General features: G+C 44.6%; 1 protein-coding gene across 1 annotated transcript; it reads right to left on the reverse strand.

Annotated features, from left to right (window-relative positions):
• Positions 1 to 222: 222 nt before the first annotated feature.
• Positions 223 to 10,972, reverse strand: LOC113889393 (nuclear RNA export factor 3-like). The gene is made up of 18 exons (XM_027536074.1): positions 10,969 to 10,972; positions 8,239 to 8,395; positions 7,865 to 8,018; positions 7,136 to 7,219; positions 6,928 to 7,032; positions 6,735 to 6,815; positions 6,313 to 6,432; positions 6,089 to 6,196; positions 5,833 to 5,942; positions 5,228 to 5,264; positions 4,810 to 4,878; positions 4,672 to 4,727; positions 4,463 to 4,570; positions 4,284 to 4,342; positions 4,062 to 4,177; positions 3,913 to 3,955; positions 3,321 to 3,393; positions 223 to 2,779 (listed from the first exon to the last, which is right to left on the reverse strand). The coding sequence occupies exons 1-18, from the start codon at positions 10,970 to 10,972 to the stop codon at positions 2,614 to 2,616; spliced, it is 1,650 nt and encodes a 549-aa protein (XP_027391875.1). The 3' UTR covers positions 223 to 2,613.
• Positions 10,973 to 14,059: the final 3,087 nt, after the last annotated feature.

The raw sequence follows: 14,059 nt of genomic DNA on the forward strand, positions 1-14,059 counted from the left end.
GACTTTGACCTTGGTCCATGCTCCCTCCCTCTGACCCCATATGCCTATTGACAAGCTCAAGAACTGACTCATTTGAAATGACCCTGATGCTGCAAAAGATTGAAGGCAGGAGGAGAAGGGGACGGCAGAGGATGAGATGGTTGGATGGCATCACTAACTCAATGGACATGAGTTTGAGTAAACTCCAGAAGTTGGTGATGGATCGGGAGGCCTGGTGTGCTGCAGTCCATGGGGTCACAAATAGTCGGACACAACTGAACAACTGAACTAAACACATTCACTCAATAAAATGCATGCTTATACATGCATTCCCTCAAACCTTCTCACATTCACACACACACACACACACACATTCTATATGTTCCTGATCACATATTCATACATTTCCCCAGGTACAACATACTCACAAAGAACATTGTATTCATATGCTTACAGATGAATATGCTCACACTTAACATGAAGTTCACACATTTACACACACACACACAGATGCTCTAATACACTCACATGCACACACTTGCACATTAGCTCACAGAAATATACTCTGCTTTCACATGCTCATACACATATTCATTCACATACACACGAATATGGTAACATTCATGTCCATGGTCACAAATTCACTCATCCATAGGAAAAGTCCCATTCACTTTACAAATGTAAACTCATATTTGAATAGGCACCACGGTCACTCTCACATGTGCTTATATACATGTACAAGGTCACATTCACTTGCACAGACATGGTCATACACTTATTTGCTCACAGTAACTACTAATACATTCACATCAATGTGCTGGGAAAATCAATCATTGTCATGCTTACATTCTACGTTCATACTCACATATACATTAACATGCTCAGAAATAGGAATGTGTTCACATGCACAAAGAAGCTCACGCATTTACTCATATACACTCTCACAAATTCATTCACTCAAATATACTAATGTCATTGACCCTTGTGTGATGCAGGGGTTAGGGGTACGGACCCTCCATGTGCACTTAAATATATATAATATATGGTTTACTCTTTGAATATCAGGTTCCTGTGAATCCAGGATTTTACCTCACAGCTAATACATATTGTGTAGTACTTGCTATTGAACAAATTTGCATTTATGTGGATCTGCACTGTTAAAACCTTTGTTGTTTTAGGGTCAGAAGTGCTTTTAAAATATCATATGGAAATTCCCTGGAAGTCCAGTAGTTAGTACTCTACACGTTCACTGCTGTGGCCCTGGGTTCAATCCCTGGTCCAGAAACTAAGTGCCATGAGGCACATGGCATGGGCAGAAAAAAAAGTGAGACAAATAAGCATGCTTGCATTTTCACTTACATACACAAGCATGCTAATATCCCTGTATGTTATCACCTGTTCACTTACATGCATGAACTTGCACATTTATTTAATGACACAAGCATATTCCTATGAACACACTCATACTTGGAAAAAACACACCAATTTATTTTCCAACACAGACATTGTTATATGACGGGGCCAAAGATGGTCTCTCTTTATGTCTTCACAACAAGCTGGAATCCATTAGCCAAAAAGCCAGCCAGCACCAAACTCAATTTTCACACATTCAGTTGCTTTAAATATTGGCTTGCCCAAACAGTTTGTTTGGACTTTTCCCTAACATCTTATGGCAAAACCCAAAAGAGCATTTTGGCCAACCCAAAATATTCCAGATAAGCAGATTTTAATTCATTTAGAAGGCTTCCCTGATGGCTCAGTGGTAAACAATGCCTGCCAGTACAGGAGATACAAAAGATGTTGGTTCGATCCCTGGGTCAGGAAGATCACCTGATTGGGACAAATACACAGAAAAACTAGCCTTTTGGGTGGATGACTGTCAGTTAAGTGTTGGCTTCTGAGCTCCAAGCAGACCTACGGCTTAGTCACAGGGATATTCTCAGATCGGATGTAAGATACAGCAAAGATGATGAGGATGAAGATGATGAAACCCAAGGGTTTCTTGTCAAGACTGTTTTTGGGATCCTAGATCAAGTCTGTGTGAAGGCTTGCTCTAGGATCTTGTGCTAGGCTTGGAGGAAATGAAGGGAGAGAGTTGGAAAATGAACAGAACTAGGAGGCCTGAGTCTCATTTGCTGACCACCTGGCCTCTTGGCTTGAATTCCCAGACCTCACCATGGGAAGAGGGAGAACCTGAATGGCACCTGTATTAATCTCAGTGGTTGCCAGAATGGCACCTGAGATGGAGGAAGAACAGGTAGTATCTATTAGGAACAAAGTGGATACACTGACCATACAGTGTCATTTCCTAAACGATGGGTCAGAAGCAGCTTCCATGTTTACTGTGACATAGGCAGCAGAGTGAGCTCAGTGTGTAATGGGTAAATTTCCTGAAAACTAAATGTCTGTCAATAAAAGAATAAGGTTCATGGAGTTCAGAAAAGTAATGCACACCTATTCAAAACAACTAGGTAAATTAATTTGTATTGAGAATGACATGTGCAGGGTATTAATGAGTAAAGTAAATAAGCAAAAACAGTTATCTGCAAGATCCACTTATTAGCTCCTCTACTCCTGCCAGCTCCTTTCTGTCCCCATGCACACCTAGCACTTCCTTCTGAGGCTACTCAAGTTTCATCCCAGACGTGATGAATAAAGCCTGCACCATTTCCTGCTGCTCCTGGGAGAGGGTGTGCGTGGAACTGGAGGTGAGTGTAGGTACTGGGATGGAGAATGCAGATGCTGAGCCTCACTGGGACTGGCTTTGCTCACAAACAGCTCGTCATTCACTATACAAACACTGGGGAGAAAATGCATATTTGGACAACTGATGGATAAACCACCCACACCCCCAGTCTTGACTGCTCCCACTGCCAGTCAGCAACCAGATTCCTTCCATCCCCCTCCTGTGTCTGTCCACAGGCTCCTTGACTGTTACTCTGCCCCTTGCATAGAGCCCACCTTCGGAGAGATTGTCTACCAGCTTCACTCAGTGGATAGGCTGATCCCCAACCCAGGAACAACTTTACAATTACCCTGAACAGTAGCCCAGTACACTCCAGTAGAAGAGTGTACAGTCTGATCCCCATTTTCAGAAGAAGACACTGAGTCACAGACAGATCATAGGACTTGACCAAGGTCACACAGTGAGTGTTGAGTCAAGGAAAGAGCCTATATGCCGATTCCAGAGCCCATACTCTTCCTAACCACTAGGCTAGACTGGTCCTTGGCTCTCCCTGCTGACTTTCCATAATACTGAGTAAACCTAAGGTCTGCATCCACATACCCAGGACCCTGAGCCCAGGCTGGATGGGGATTTCTGCCCAGAACACGGCTCTCACCTGGAAGGGCTGGCAGGGGTAGCAATGAAGGTCCGGGTGAAGGCACGCACACAGCCAGGAGACGTTCCTTCCACTTCAACAACAAAGAGTAAGAGTACCCCTTACAGCCCCCACATAATTTACAGGCTCCCATGTCATTCCCCAGTCAGGGTCTGACTTGACAGTTAGGCTGAGGGGACAGTTGTTCCCTTGGGGAGCCAGGGTGTTGGGAATGGGGAGGGCAACTGTAGGAGCCGTCTGCTCCCAATAACATGTTCCATGACAAAAGCTTCACAAGTTCATGCGATGCATTTTTCACACCTGCCCAAGAGGTGCACATTATGACTCCATTTTGCAAATGAGGAAACTATAATGGCCCAAGTTCTCAATGTAAGGATCTGGGATGGGAGCCACTAAACTCGACATCCTATGTCACCAATGCCCAGGCTAGAAAGGGCAGGCACGGACGCACTTCAAACCTGAACTGTGGGAAGACTTGAGGGCTGGAGGGGAGCAGAGGAGAGGAAAGGGGAGTGGAGAGGAGTGGACTGGAGGGAAACTGGAAGGGTTTTGGTGGAGGGGGTCCATGATGGGGGGAAGGATCTACACATACCTTCCTTGAACACCCCATTGACAGAGAAGCAGAGCATCATTTCCTGAGAGAGACCAACCTAGTTACTCAGCTACCCCTAAACATCTTCCCTACGATGTGCTTCCTGTCCCGCCCCCCCGCCCAACACCAAGGGAGGAGCACCTGCTCACCATCTGAAAACACATGTCCACCACGAAGGAGCTGAAGTCATGCTGAGTTTTGGGCAACGCACAGAGGGTATGCACAATGTCATGTTTTGTGTGTTTCATCATCTGGACACGCAGGTCTGTGGGGGAGGGGAAGAAAGCAAAGGTCATGTCTGCCATGCCATGGACCCTATGATTGGCCCCCTTACCACCCTTTCTGGCCCAGTCTTCCCACCACACACTCACTGGGGTCCTTGAGTATCTTCATATTCCTGTTGTCCAAGAAGTAAGCACACGTGCTGCTTCTAGGAGACAGAGAGGAACAGTAGGTGGTGGTCCGGCCACCATAGGTGTCAGCAGGAGCTGGCCTGCATCTACTGGGGAACCACATGGCCTGGGGGAAGAGTCTAGGCTGTGATACTCACGGAGCTGGGTCCTTGGGTTGGAATGGAATGGCCAGGGAGAAGCAGGCCTCCTCATGATAAGCACCCAGGAGTCCCTGGCGGTCCCCATAGTCATGGATCAAGTAATACCTGAGGGGGAGCAGTGAAGACAGTACATCTGTGTGGTCTGGAGCTTTGGTGGCCTCCCCTGTCCTAGCCCTCCCCTTGCTCAGATTCTCAGGAGTACTTACTGCTGCAGGAATTTCAGGATTAGACTCTTCAACTCCTCAGATCCAAAGAAGCTTCCCTAGAATCAAAACAGTCCTCAGGACCAGGGCTGACACCTCCTCATGTACCACCTAGAACCCTGCTGGATCCTCTGTGCTCACCTTGCACATTGGTAAGCACTTGGGGGCTTCCACAGCACATTTAGAACCTGAGAGTGTCTCCTGGCCATCCTAGGGGAGGGAAGAGGAAGTCAGCAGTGCAGTCCAGGATGTGGTGGTGGATAGTCAGGGAAAAGGATGGGCCCAGGATGGGCTGGGGGTAGGGAAGAAAGTGTCCCTGGAAATGCCGGAGGCAGGACTACATGTTCTGTCATCACCATGGGTCCCCGAAGCCTGTGGAGAACATGGCTGAAGATCCAGAGCCTTTTCAGGTGCCCACAGAGAATGGTACACCCCCTCCCACAGGACATTTAAGGGCCAGGCTAAAAAACGGAACTTGGACAGGTCCTAACGGGTTTCCAAGTAGTTTGTGGGCACTGTCAGTGCTAGTCAGAGGCGTCTGATCAAGGAATGCACTTACCAAGCTTAGTAACCTGGGGAACAACTCCAGGAGGGTGCTGCCAAAATCAAGACAAAAGAAAAATGTCAGTGAAACTATGGACGCGACCCTCCTCATGGGAGCAAGTCACTTACAGTAATCACAGCACCCTCACACCTCAGTATCCTAGCATTCAAGGGCCCTGGTCACCACTCTATGGATGGACCAAGAGGGAGACTGTCCCCTCCACCCCTTCCTTGAACCTCCTCCTCCATTTCCTTTCCTCTGCGTAGCTCCCAGCCAGACTGTTCTGACTCCCTTCTGCAGTGCCACAGGGACCGGCACTTCAAATCCAGTCTGCAGGCCTTACTCCCCTCCATCCCTTCCTTCCTTCCTCCAGGGCCCAGTGAAGGCTGTAGAGAAAAGAAGATATGGGAGAATGGGAGCCCGGGGCTTTGCTACCTCACTTGGGAGTCCAGCATGCTGTCAAGTCAGGACACACCTCAGGGATGACCAGGTGCTATGGCAGGGAGGTGATTGAGGGGGGACTCAGGAGGTAGGGAGGGGAATAAAGACAGAAAGGGAGTGGAGGGAGGAGGGGAGAGATGAGAGAGACATAGGGGTGTAGAGACAAGGCAGAGGAAGACCTCATGTTGGTTGACTCATCACGGAAGGTGGTGCACACAGCGCTTCTGTCTGCACACATCCCTTCTGGTTCCAGCTGATGACCCTTGTCCATCTCCCCTGCAATCTTCACCTAGAATTATAGGGAACACCCACATGGACCAAATGGCTCTGCACCCACACCCTTCCTTTCCCTACAAATCCACTTTCCTTTGTCTGTCACCACCAATAAGGCCTCCCACATTCCTTTCAAAGGAGGATCTGGGTGCCCCACCTCACCTCAGTGTTGGAGAGATTCAAGTTCTTCGTGGTGGAAGCAATCTCCTTAATGGTGGACAGGCCATGCACCAAGTAGGGTTTCTTGTTGCTCAAGTACAAAGATGAAAGCTAGAATGAGGAAACAGAGTGAGGACTCCAAAGGGAATACCTGAGACATACCTGCCTCTTCTACCCAATGTCTCCCTCCCTCACCATTGGTCCCAACATTGGGGCTAGGTCCTCACCATGGGCCTGATCCCTGGATGGATGTTCAGGGAGGTAGCTGTGCTATTTCTACGGTTCCATGTCGTTCCAATATCACACGGTATAAGGTCTCCAGGAAACCATAAGGAGGGAAACACAGGCTGAGAGGGTCCCAGCTGGAACACCTCCAGCACCAAGCCCAAGCCCTCCCCATGATACCATCTCTGAGTGCTCTACTCAGACAGACCCTCTACCCTCACCTGCCCTGCAGTCACTACTGTAGCCATACCAGGGCCAAAGCGGAGTCTCTGGATGTCAAGACCTTGCTGGCAGGCATCGTATGGTTTGTTCATGGTGAGCTGCAGAGTTAGGGATGGGGTCCAGCGAGCCTGAGTCTGAGGGTGAGTGGGGGGAAGAGGTGGGTCTGGCTATGAGGGCACTGCTTGTGTTGAGTCTGCATTACCTTTATCTGCTCCAACTTTTCAGATGTCAGTGTCTTCTGCACAGACTCGGGTGCATCACAGGGCTCAACAAAGATAGATATCTGTAGAGAACACAAGAAGGGCTGGGTAAGCTCCAGGAAATCTGTGCATGGGATCAAGCAAGACCATGCCGCTCTCCTGCCCTCTTGCCCTTAGTCAGCCCTTGACACACACCTTTTCATTATCCTCATTGCAAATCTTGCCGCTGACATTCTTCAATGCACAGGCAACGTTGGCATTCTCTACAAAGAACTGGGCCTGCATTTTCTCATAGTGAAACTGTAGGGAGAGTGACAGGAGAAGCAGAACATGAGACCAGTGCCATTTCTCTGGGCCCGCAATCTACCCCAGTTTGTCGCATCATCTCCATGTCCTGTCTTACTTCGACTGCAGTAAAGGGGACACTGCACTTCTTATGAATCAAATTCATCAGCCACTTCTCATCATATTTTATACCAAAGGGAATCTAGGAATCAGAGAACAAATGGGAAAGAGAATGGATACAATGGAATCCAAGATTAAGGTAAGACCCAACTGTGTCTTGCTTTAGGGCCATTTTTCAGGTTTTAAATAATTTCTTAAGATAAAACAATATCTGTTATCACTAACTTTGGTATGAGACAAGGATTTTCTATTTCTATATACACTTTCTTTGCATTCAGATACTCTTCCTGAAAAAAAAAATTGACTTAATATGTTTCACATGTACTTCCTTTTACAAAGTTCCAGGAGATCCACATGAGGTACACCTGGCCTGTCACTCTTGTCACGGACAAACAGAGTGACAGTCAGAGACTGTCTGACTCAACCTCCTCCCACACCCAGCTCAAGCCAAACTGCGTCATCTGGTATGTAATGCTCCATCCCCATGGCAGTAGGCTTTCTCCTTTCCTTTCAGTCAACCTCTCCCATGCTCCTCCTTGCAGTCAGTCTGTTTCCTTCATACCGCTTCTCTGAACCTGCCCTTAGATGATCTAAGAAGATACCTCCTAGTAATATCAAGACAGATTACCAACACCACTGCCCCAGAAAAGTTCCCAGCATCTCTACACAGATCCAACACGACTCTGTCATCTTCTACATATTAGGTTCATTTAGCCAGGATACTCACAATAATCTTGAACCAGCTCCCCAAGGTCTCATCCTGTCTATTTGTTTTCATTGTTCTCTTCGGAGGCTTTTGCTCTGTCTCCATGTTAACATGCATTTGGTCTATTCTCTGAAAACTACTTCTCCAGTGATGGGATGGAATGGCATACGGAGCACTGTGGGGAAGTGGAAAGAAAAAAGTGGTCCATATAGGCTTAGAAAGTCTTCTCTACATTCTCCCAAATGATACCAACGTTATAATAAAGACTGCTCAAACATTAACCTGATCCAATCATTTTTTACTCTGGCAAGTTGGAGAGAAGAATGACATATTTAACTGCAAGGTTTTGTTGTTCAGTGGTTGGTACATGTCAGCCATGGTGACTGGTCACTTACTATCTTCCTTGGATGTCCATACGAGCATCACTTTCTTTTGAATCTCTGTCTTGCTGCTGCTGGGAAGTGACCGGTTCAGACCAACAGGCGTATTGCCTTTGGGTAATACCCGAGCTTCGTGCTCTTCTTTGTAAAGAGTTCACTTTATCAGTGTGCTCTAAAATTGACAACAACATATCAGTGGTCCCAGTATCAGAAGTAGTCCTGAGTAAATATCATGACTAATGAAGAAGCATCATTCTTTATAATCTAAACATACATGCATCATAGAGCTAAAACATGGCTGAGAGACCTCACCATGGCTCCACTTTTCATGAAATGAGAGGTAGGGAGCAGTCACAGACAAGAAACCAGGGAAAGGGTCTGGATGTAGAGTGCAGTCTGTGATGTTAGGCTGTGTTCTACTTGGTTCAGGTTAGGTGGCCTGGGACAAGTGGCTTTTTATCCCCAAGTCTCACTTCTCTGCTCTGCTCTATGAGTACAATAAACCCTACCCTGAAATCTACCCTGATGTGACAGTTCAAGGGTCAAAGGTGATCTGCCTCCCTGAAGGAAGAATTAGAGAAATGAAAGGTAAGTCTTATGAAAAGATCCAAGATGGAACCTGGAGAGATATAATATGGAGAATACCCTCCCCCAAAAAAGAGAATTAAAGGTGATACAATGAGTATACCTAATACATGGTTAATGTGAGCCCCATAGAGAAGGAAAGTGAACAGGGGAGAAGTGGTGTTTGAAGAGAACTTGGCTGAGAAGTTTCCAAATGTACCAAGATATCAACGTAGGATAACAATATTAATAGGAGGACTTCCTTTGTGGTTCAGTGATTAAGAATCCACCTGCCAATGCAGGGGACACCAGGGTCCCTGGTCTGCGAAGATTCCACATGCCTCAGGACAACTTAGGCCCTGTGCCACAGAAACGGAACCTGTGTTTTAGAGCCTATGAGCCAAAACTACTGAAGCACATGTGCCCTAGAACCCGTGCTCTGCAACAAGAGTGCAACAAGAGAAGCCATGGTAATGAGAATCCTGTGCATTGCAACTAGATAGTAGTCCCTGCTCATTGCAACTAGAGAAATCCCTCACCCAGCAACAAGTCCCAGCACAGCCAAAAATAAATAAAGCAATCTATTTTTAAAAGACCAACATTAATAGGACAAAAAATGTGTTTTAAGGAAAAACGTCCTTAAAAGAAAAGACATGCATTTCAACATCATGTAACAGAAACTCAGAAAATTTGTGACTTAAAGATCCAAACTAAAGAAATATAGGCTCTTCTTTGGGCAGAAGAAACATCACCCTAGGTGGAGCCACACAGATACAGGAAAGAAAGACGAATGACATTTGTGAACATGGAGGAAAATTTAAATGAGTATTGACTATATAACACAATGATAATAATTTCCTTCGGGGATTTATATATAGAGAGAATGAAAATGCATGACAATAAATGTGGAAGGAGTTTATGGAATCAAAGTGTCTCAAAGCCCCATAACTGAGCAGTTTTAGGAACTAATTAACTAATATTAGACTGTGAAAAGGCAAAAATGTACATTGTAATCTGAAGGGCGAACACTACAAGAATAGCAAAAGAATGTTTACCTAGATAACCATGCAAAGTAATGATGTGATAGTTAAAAAATATTCACCATATCAAAGGAAAAGAAAGGAAAAGGAACTTAGAAAAGGCAAAAATAAATACAGAATATGATATACACAAACCAAATTATATCTATTTTTATTTTAGAAGATTCAGACGAAATACTCCAAATAGAAAGACAGATTGTATCAGACTGGACAAGAAACCTTTCATCAAATACTCCTGAAAAGAGATATATGCAAAATTTAATCATCAGGAAAATTAGAAAATAAGAAAATTGCAAAATGTACACCTTTTCACATTAACCTCAGAAAACTGGTATAACCGTATCAGTAAAAGAAAAGGTACACTTTAAAAGGGAAATTCCTTTATGATAACAGGTTCAGTGCAATAAGCAGATAGTAATATAAATTCTAAATTTGTATGCCTCTTAAAGCCAGCATACAAAGCAAAAACTCACAGAAATAATGGACAAATCCACAGTCACAGTGGGAAATTTTAACACATCCCACTGAGTGACACATAAAATGATAGACAAAAATCTCAGCTAGAGGGAGAGGATTTTAAAATCTGACTTAAACAAATTTATTTAGTTGACGTAGAACAATGCACATGACTACTCATCAAACATTCCAGAATATATCACGTGCCCGGCAATAAAGCCTCAAGAAGCTTCCAGGGGCTAATACAATTTACCCTAATTGTTAACGTAATATCCAGTAGTAACGTTCGGGTTTCTGCCCCTCCCCAACCTCTAGTGTAAATCCAAAGAATATTAGTTTATATAATCCTACCCTCCACCTAGGTGACCCTCGTCACACTCCAAACCCTAGACCTGAGAAGATAACATGACTCATGCCTTTTCCTTAGCCAGAGAAAAATTCAAGTCAGCAATGGCCATTTTCGTCGGAGGGGAGGTTTACCACATGGAATCGAGATGGGTGTGTCAGAGCCCGCTTGGCCCATCTCCTCAAGAGACTGGAAAATAGTCAGTCTGGGCTCTCTCCCCGCTTTCCCTGAAGAACAGGCAACTGGTTGGGGGTCCTGTGCTTTGGGGTGTGGAAGGGAACCCAGAACCTTTCCTGCTTTGGGGGGCTCTGAAGAGAAGGTCTCACACAGACCACTCACCCATAGGGTGGCCTGAAGGCAGAGATCTGTCACCACCGTCCTCACAGGCTGCCCTGGAAGAGAATCTGTGGGTCTGGAGCTGGAAGCTTGTAGAATAGAAGCTTGTAGAAGCTTCAAGAAAACTGCTGAGGTAGGAAGAGCGCAAGCCCCAAACACCTTCCTCACAGCCACACAAACAAGATGGCGTCCTAACAGGAAGTCCTTTCCCCAAGGTCATAGAGGAGGAGAGTCTTGGGGGCCAGAGGAGACTTAACTTCCTGTACTTACTGCCCTCTGAGTTTGCTACCAGCATAACATCCAAGGAACTCTTTCCAACGGTACCACCCCTGCAGAGGAGGCCAGCTAGAATCAGGAGGCTTAGGGATCTTGGCGATGGCACCCCACTCCAGTACTCTTGCCTGGAAAATCCCATGGACGGAGAGGAGCCTGGTAGGCTGCAGTCCATGGGGTCGCTAAGAGTCGGACACGACTGAGGGACTTCCCTTTCACTTTTCACTTTCCTGCACTGGAGAAGGAAATGGCAACCCACTCCAGTGTTCTTGCCTGGAGAATCCCAGGGACGGGGGAGCCTGGTGGGCTGCCGTCTCTGGGGTCGCACAGAGTCGGACATGACTGAAGCGACTTAGCAGCAGCAGCAGCAGTGCATTACAATCATTAATGTTTTTGATGTTCAAATTGTTCTGTCTTTGGCCAATGCGAGCCCCTCCAGTTATGATTCTTTTTGATATAATTTCTGTTATGAGAGTTACCTAGACCTTACCTAGACCAGAAATCAGGCATTTCTCCAGTAAGCCTGGTTCCTTTCAGTGGGAAATGTGTTTAGAGAATTCAGTGCAGAGACTACAGTTGCTGATTGTTACTGGATTTGTCAGTGTTTCTTTCCCTTTTCAGTGAATAGAGCCAGTAAACATAAGTCTCATATTTAGAGACTCTACATCATTGTCATGCATCCTAGGCTGCTCTTCTGTCCTCTTATAGGTACACATTTTTATCATCATTTGTATAACTATACAGTTTAGAAAATATAAGAAAAGATAACACAAGTTTGTTTTCACCCCCTTTCATATGTAAAAATTGTTATATTTTACTTCAGAGCTATCCAATAGAAATTTCTGTGGATTTGGGAACATTCTGTATTCTGCTCTTCAACACAGCAACCATTAACTAACAGAGGCTTATTCATGAATTGAATATTTAGCTACTAAAATGTGGCAACTGTGACTGATTTGTAATTTTAATTTAATTTACTGTAAGTAGTTACTTGAGGCTAGTAGCTACCCTATTGGACAGCAGCAGCTCTGTATACTTTTTTACACCTGTTTTTTTATATCACTGAACATTTTATCCTGGTGATGACTCCATAGCAATACAGAAAGAGAGTCTTACTGGTTTTTATAGCTGCATAGGTCTTTTGGATGTAGATGGACTGCAGTTTATTCAACCAGCCCCCTGTTGGTGTATATATCTTGTTTCTTATATTAAAATCTTATGAATTGTTCTGGCAGGAATGACTTTGTGATTATGTCTTTTTTTCTTTTTGCATTGTTAATTTAGGGTAGATTCTTAGAAAAGGCACTGCTGATTCCAAGGGTAAGTACTCTGGTAATTTCATTACATCATAACAAATACCCTGGTTAGGAATTGTACCATGTCACATTACCACCAGCAAAAATGTACATGTCTCCCTATTTCTTCACAGACTATGTAAATGATGAGAAGAGGCATCCTGATTTTTTCCTCTTTGCATCTCTTAAGAGTTAGGTTGAACAGTTTTTAACATGTTGAAGGAACATTTTTTCGGGAAGTACTTCTTTGTATCTAGTGTGCTTTCTCTTTCAGAATGTTCTCATTGGCCTTTTCTTTTTCATAATCTTTCTACTACAAGTAGATAAACTTTGTTAGTTACATAAGTTGTATACTTTCCCCAATGTGTAACTTTTCATTTTACTTTGCTTGTGAGATTTTTCACCATGCAATTTTTAATGGAATCAAGTGTTACCAGGGTTTTCTCTTACTGCCTCTGGATTTGAAGTCATCTTTGGAAAACTTTTCCCGAGTATTAGCTTATAGAGGAATTTACTGTGGGTGTACATTTGTAGCCAGGAGAGAGAGAAAGGGATCATATTAGAGTGTCAGGTGTAAGAGGAACCCAGAAAACAAGTGACCATCGTGTGAGAAATCTGGGAAAACCATTTCACTAAGTCAAGAGAGTTGGGCATTTGGACCAGAGTCTTCATGCTGTGTTTGTCTTAATAGCTCAGTCTCTACTCTTTGCCATCTCTCATGGATACATACCAGGCTCCCCCCGACTGGCAGAGAACATCTTCATGAAGCAGGAATTCTGTGTCGTCTCAAATGGACCTGTCAGATGACTAAATGGATAGAACCACCCTCTTATCTTCTTAGAGAGAAGACATATGAAACCAATTCCGAAGTGTATCATTCTGACAGAACAAAAGACTAAGAGAAAGGGATACCTCCAGCTGGATCTGGTGAGAAGAAGCAAAACTGAAACCAACATTGATCATCTCATCCTTGACTCTCTGAGTGATGTCCTGTCAGGAAAGGTAATAGACAGCTTATTAGTCCTATGCCAAAGGATGGGGGTTTGAGTTAGGAGGTGCCACAGTCTCTTGTGTTACAAGCTCTTCCACTCAGCTACATCATTTCTTATTTCCATGATGGTTTCCAGGAGTCAAAGTCAAGCTCAGACTCATTTTGCTTAGAATGGAGCCTGAGGTCATACCCCAGGGATGGCCACTAACATCCATCTTGTTTCCTGTGGGCATTTCCAGGTACGCAGGTCTGCAGATAAGAGAGAGGCTGAGATGCAGATAAGGAATTGGACTGACAGTTCCTGGTAGATAGTACTCACACAGTACACATAATACCTCAGTGAGAAGCAGGATAGAAACTACACACATATCCTGTTAGTCTTTTTACACACGTCTGAATTTTCAAAGAAAGTTAAGGTCCCGTTGTACCTACTTTTCTCTTTTGGGAAACTTTTTACTTTGAAAAAATGATGTCTTTTCGTTGAGGGAGAGAAAGAAAAATATGTAGAAAATGGAGAGTGCTGCCACCTGGTGAA

The sequence above is a fragment of the Bos indicus x Bos taurus genome, unplaced genomic scaffold (genome assembly GCF_003369695.1).
Source record: "Bos indicus x Bos taurus breed Angus x Brahman F1 hybrid unplaced genomic scaffold, Bos_hybrid_MaternalHap_v2.0 tig00011925_arrow_arrow_obj, whole genome shotgun sequence".
NCBI lineage: Eukaryota > Metazoa > Chordata > Mammalia > Artiodactyla > Bovidae > Bos > Bos indicus x Bos taurus.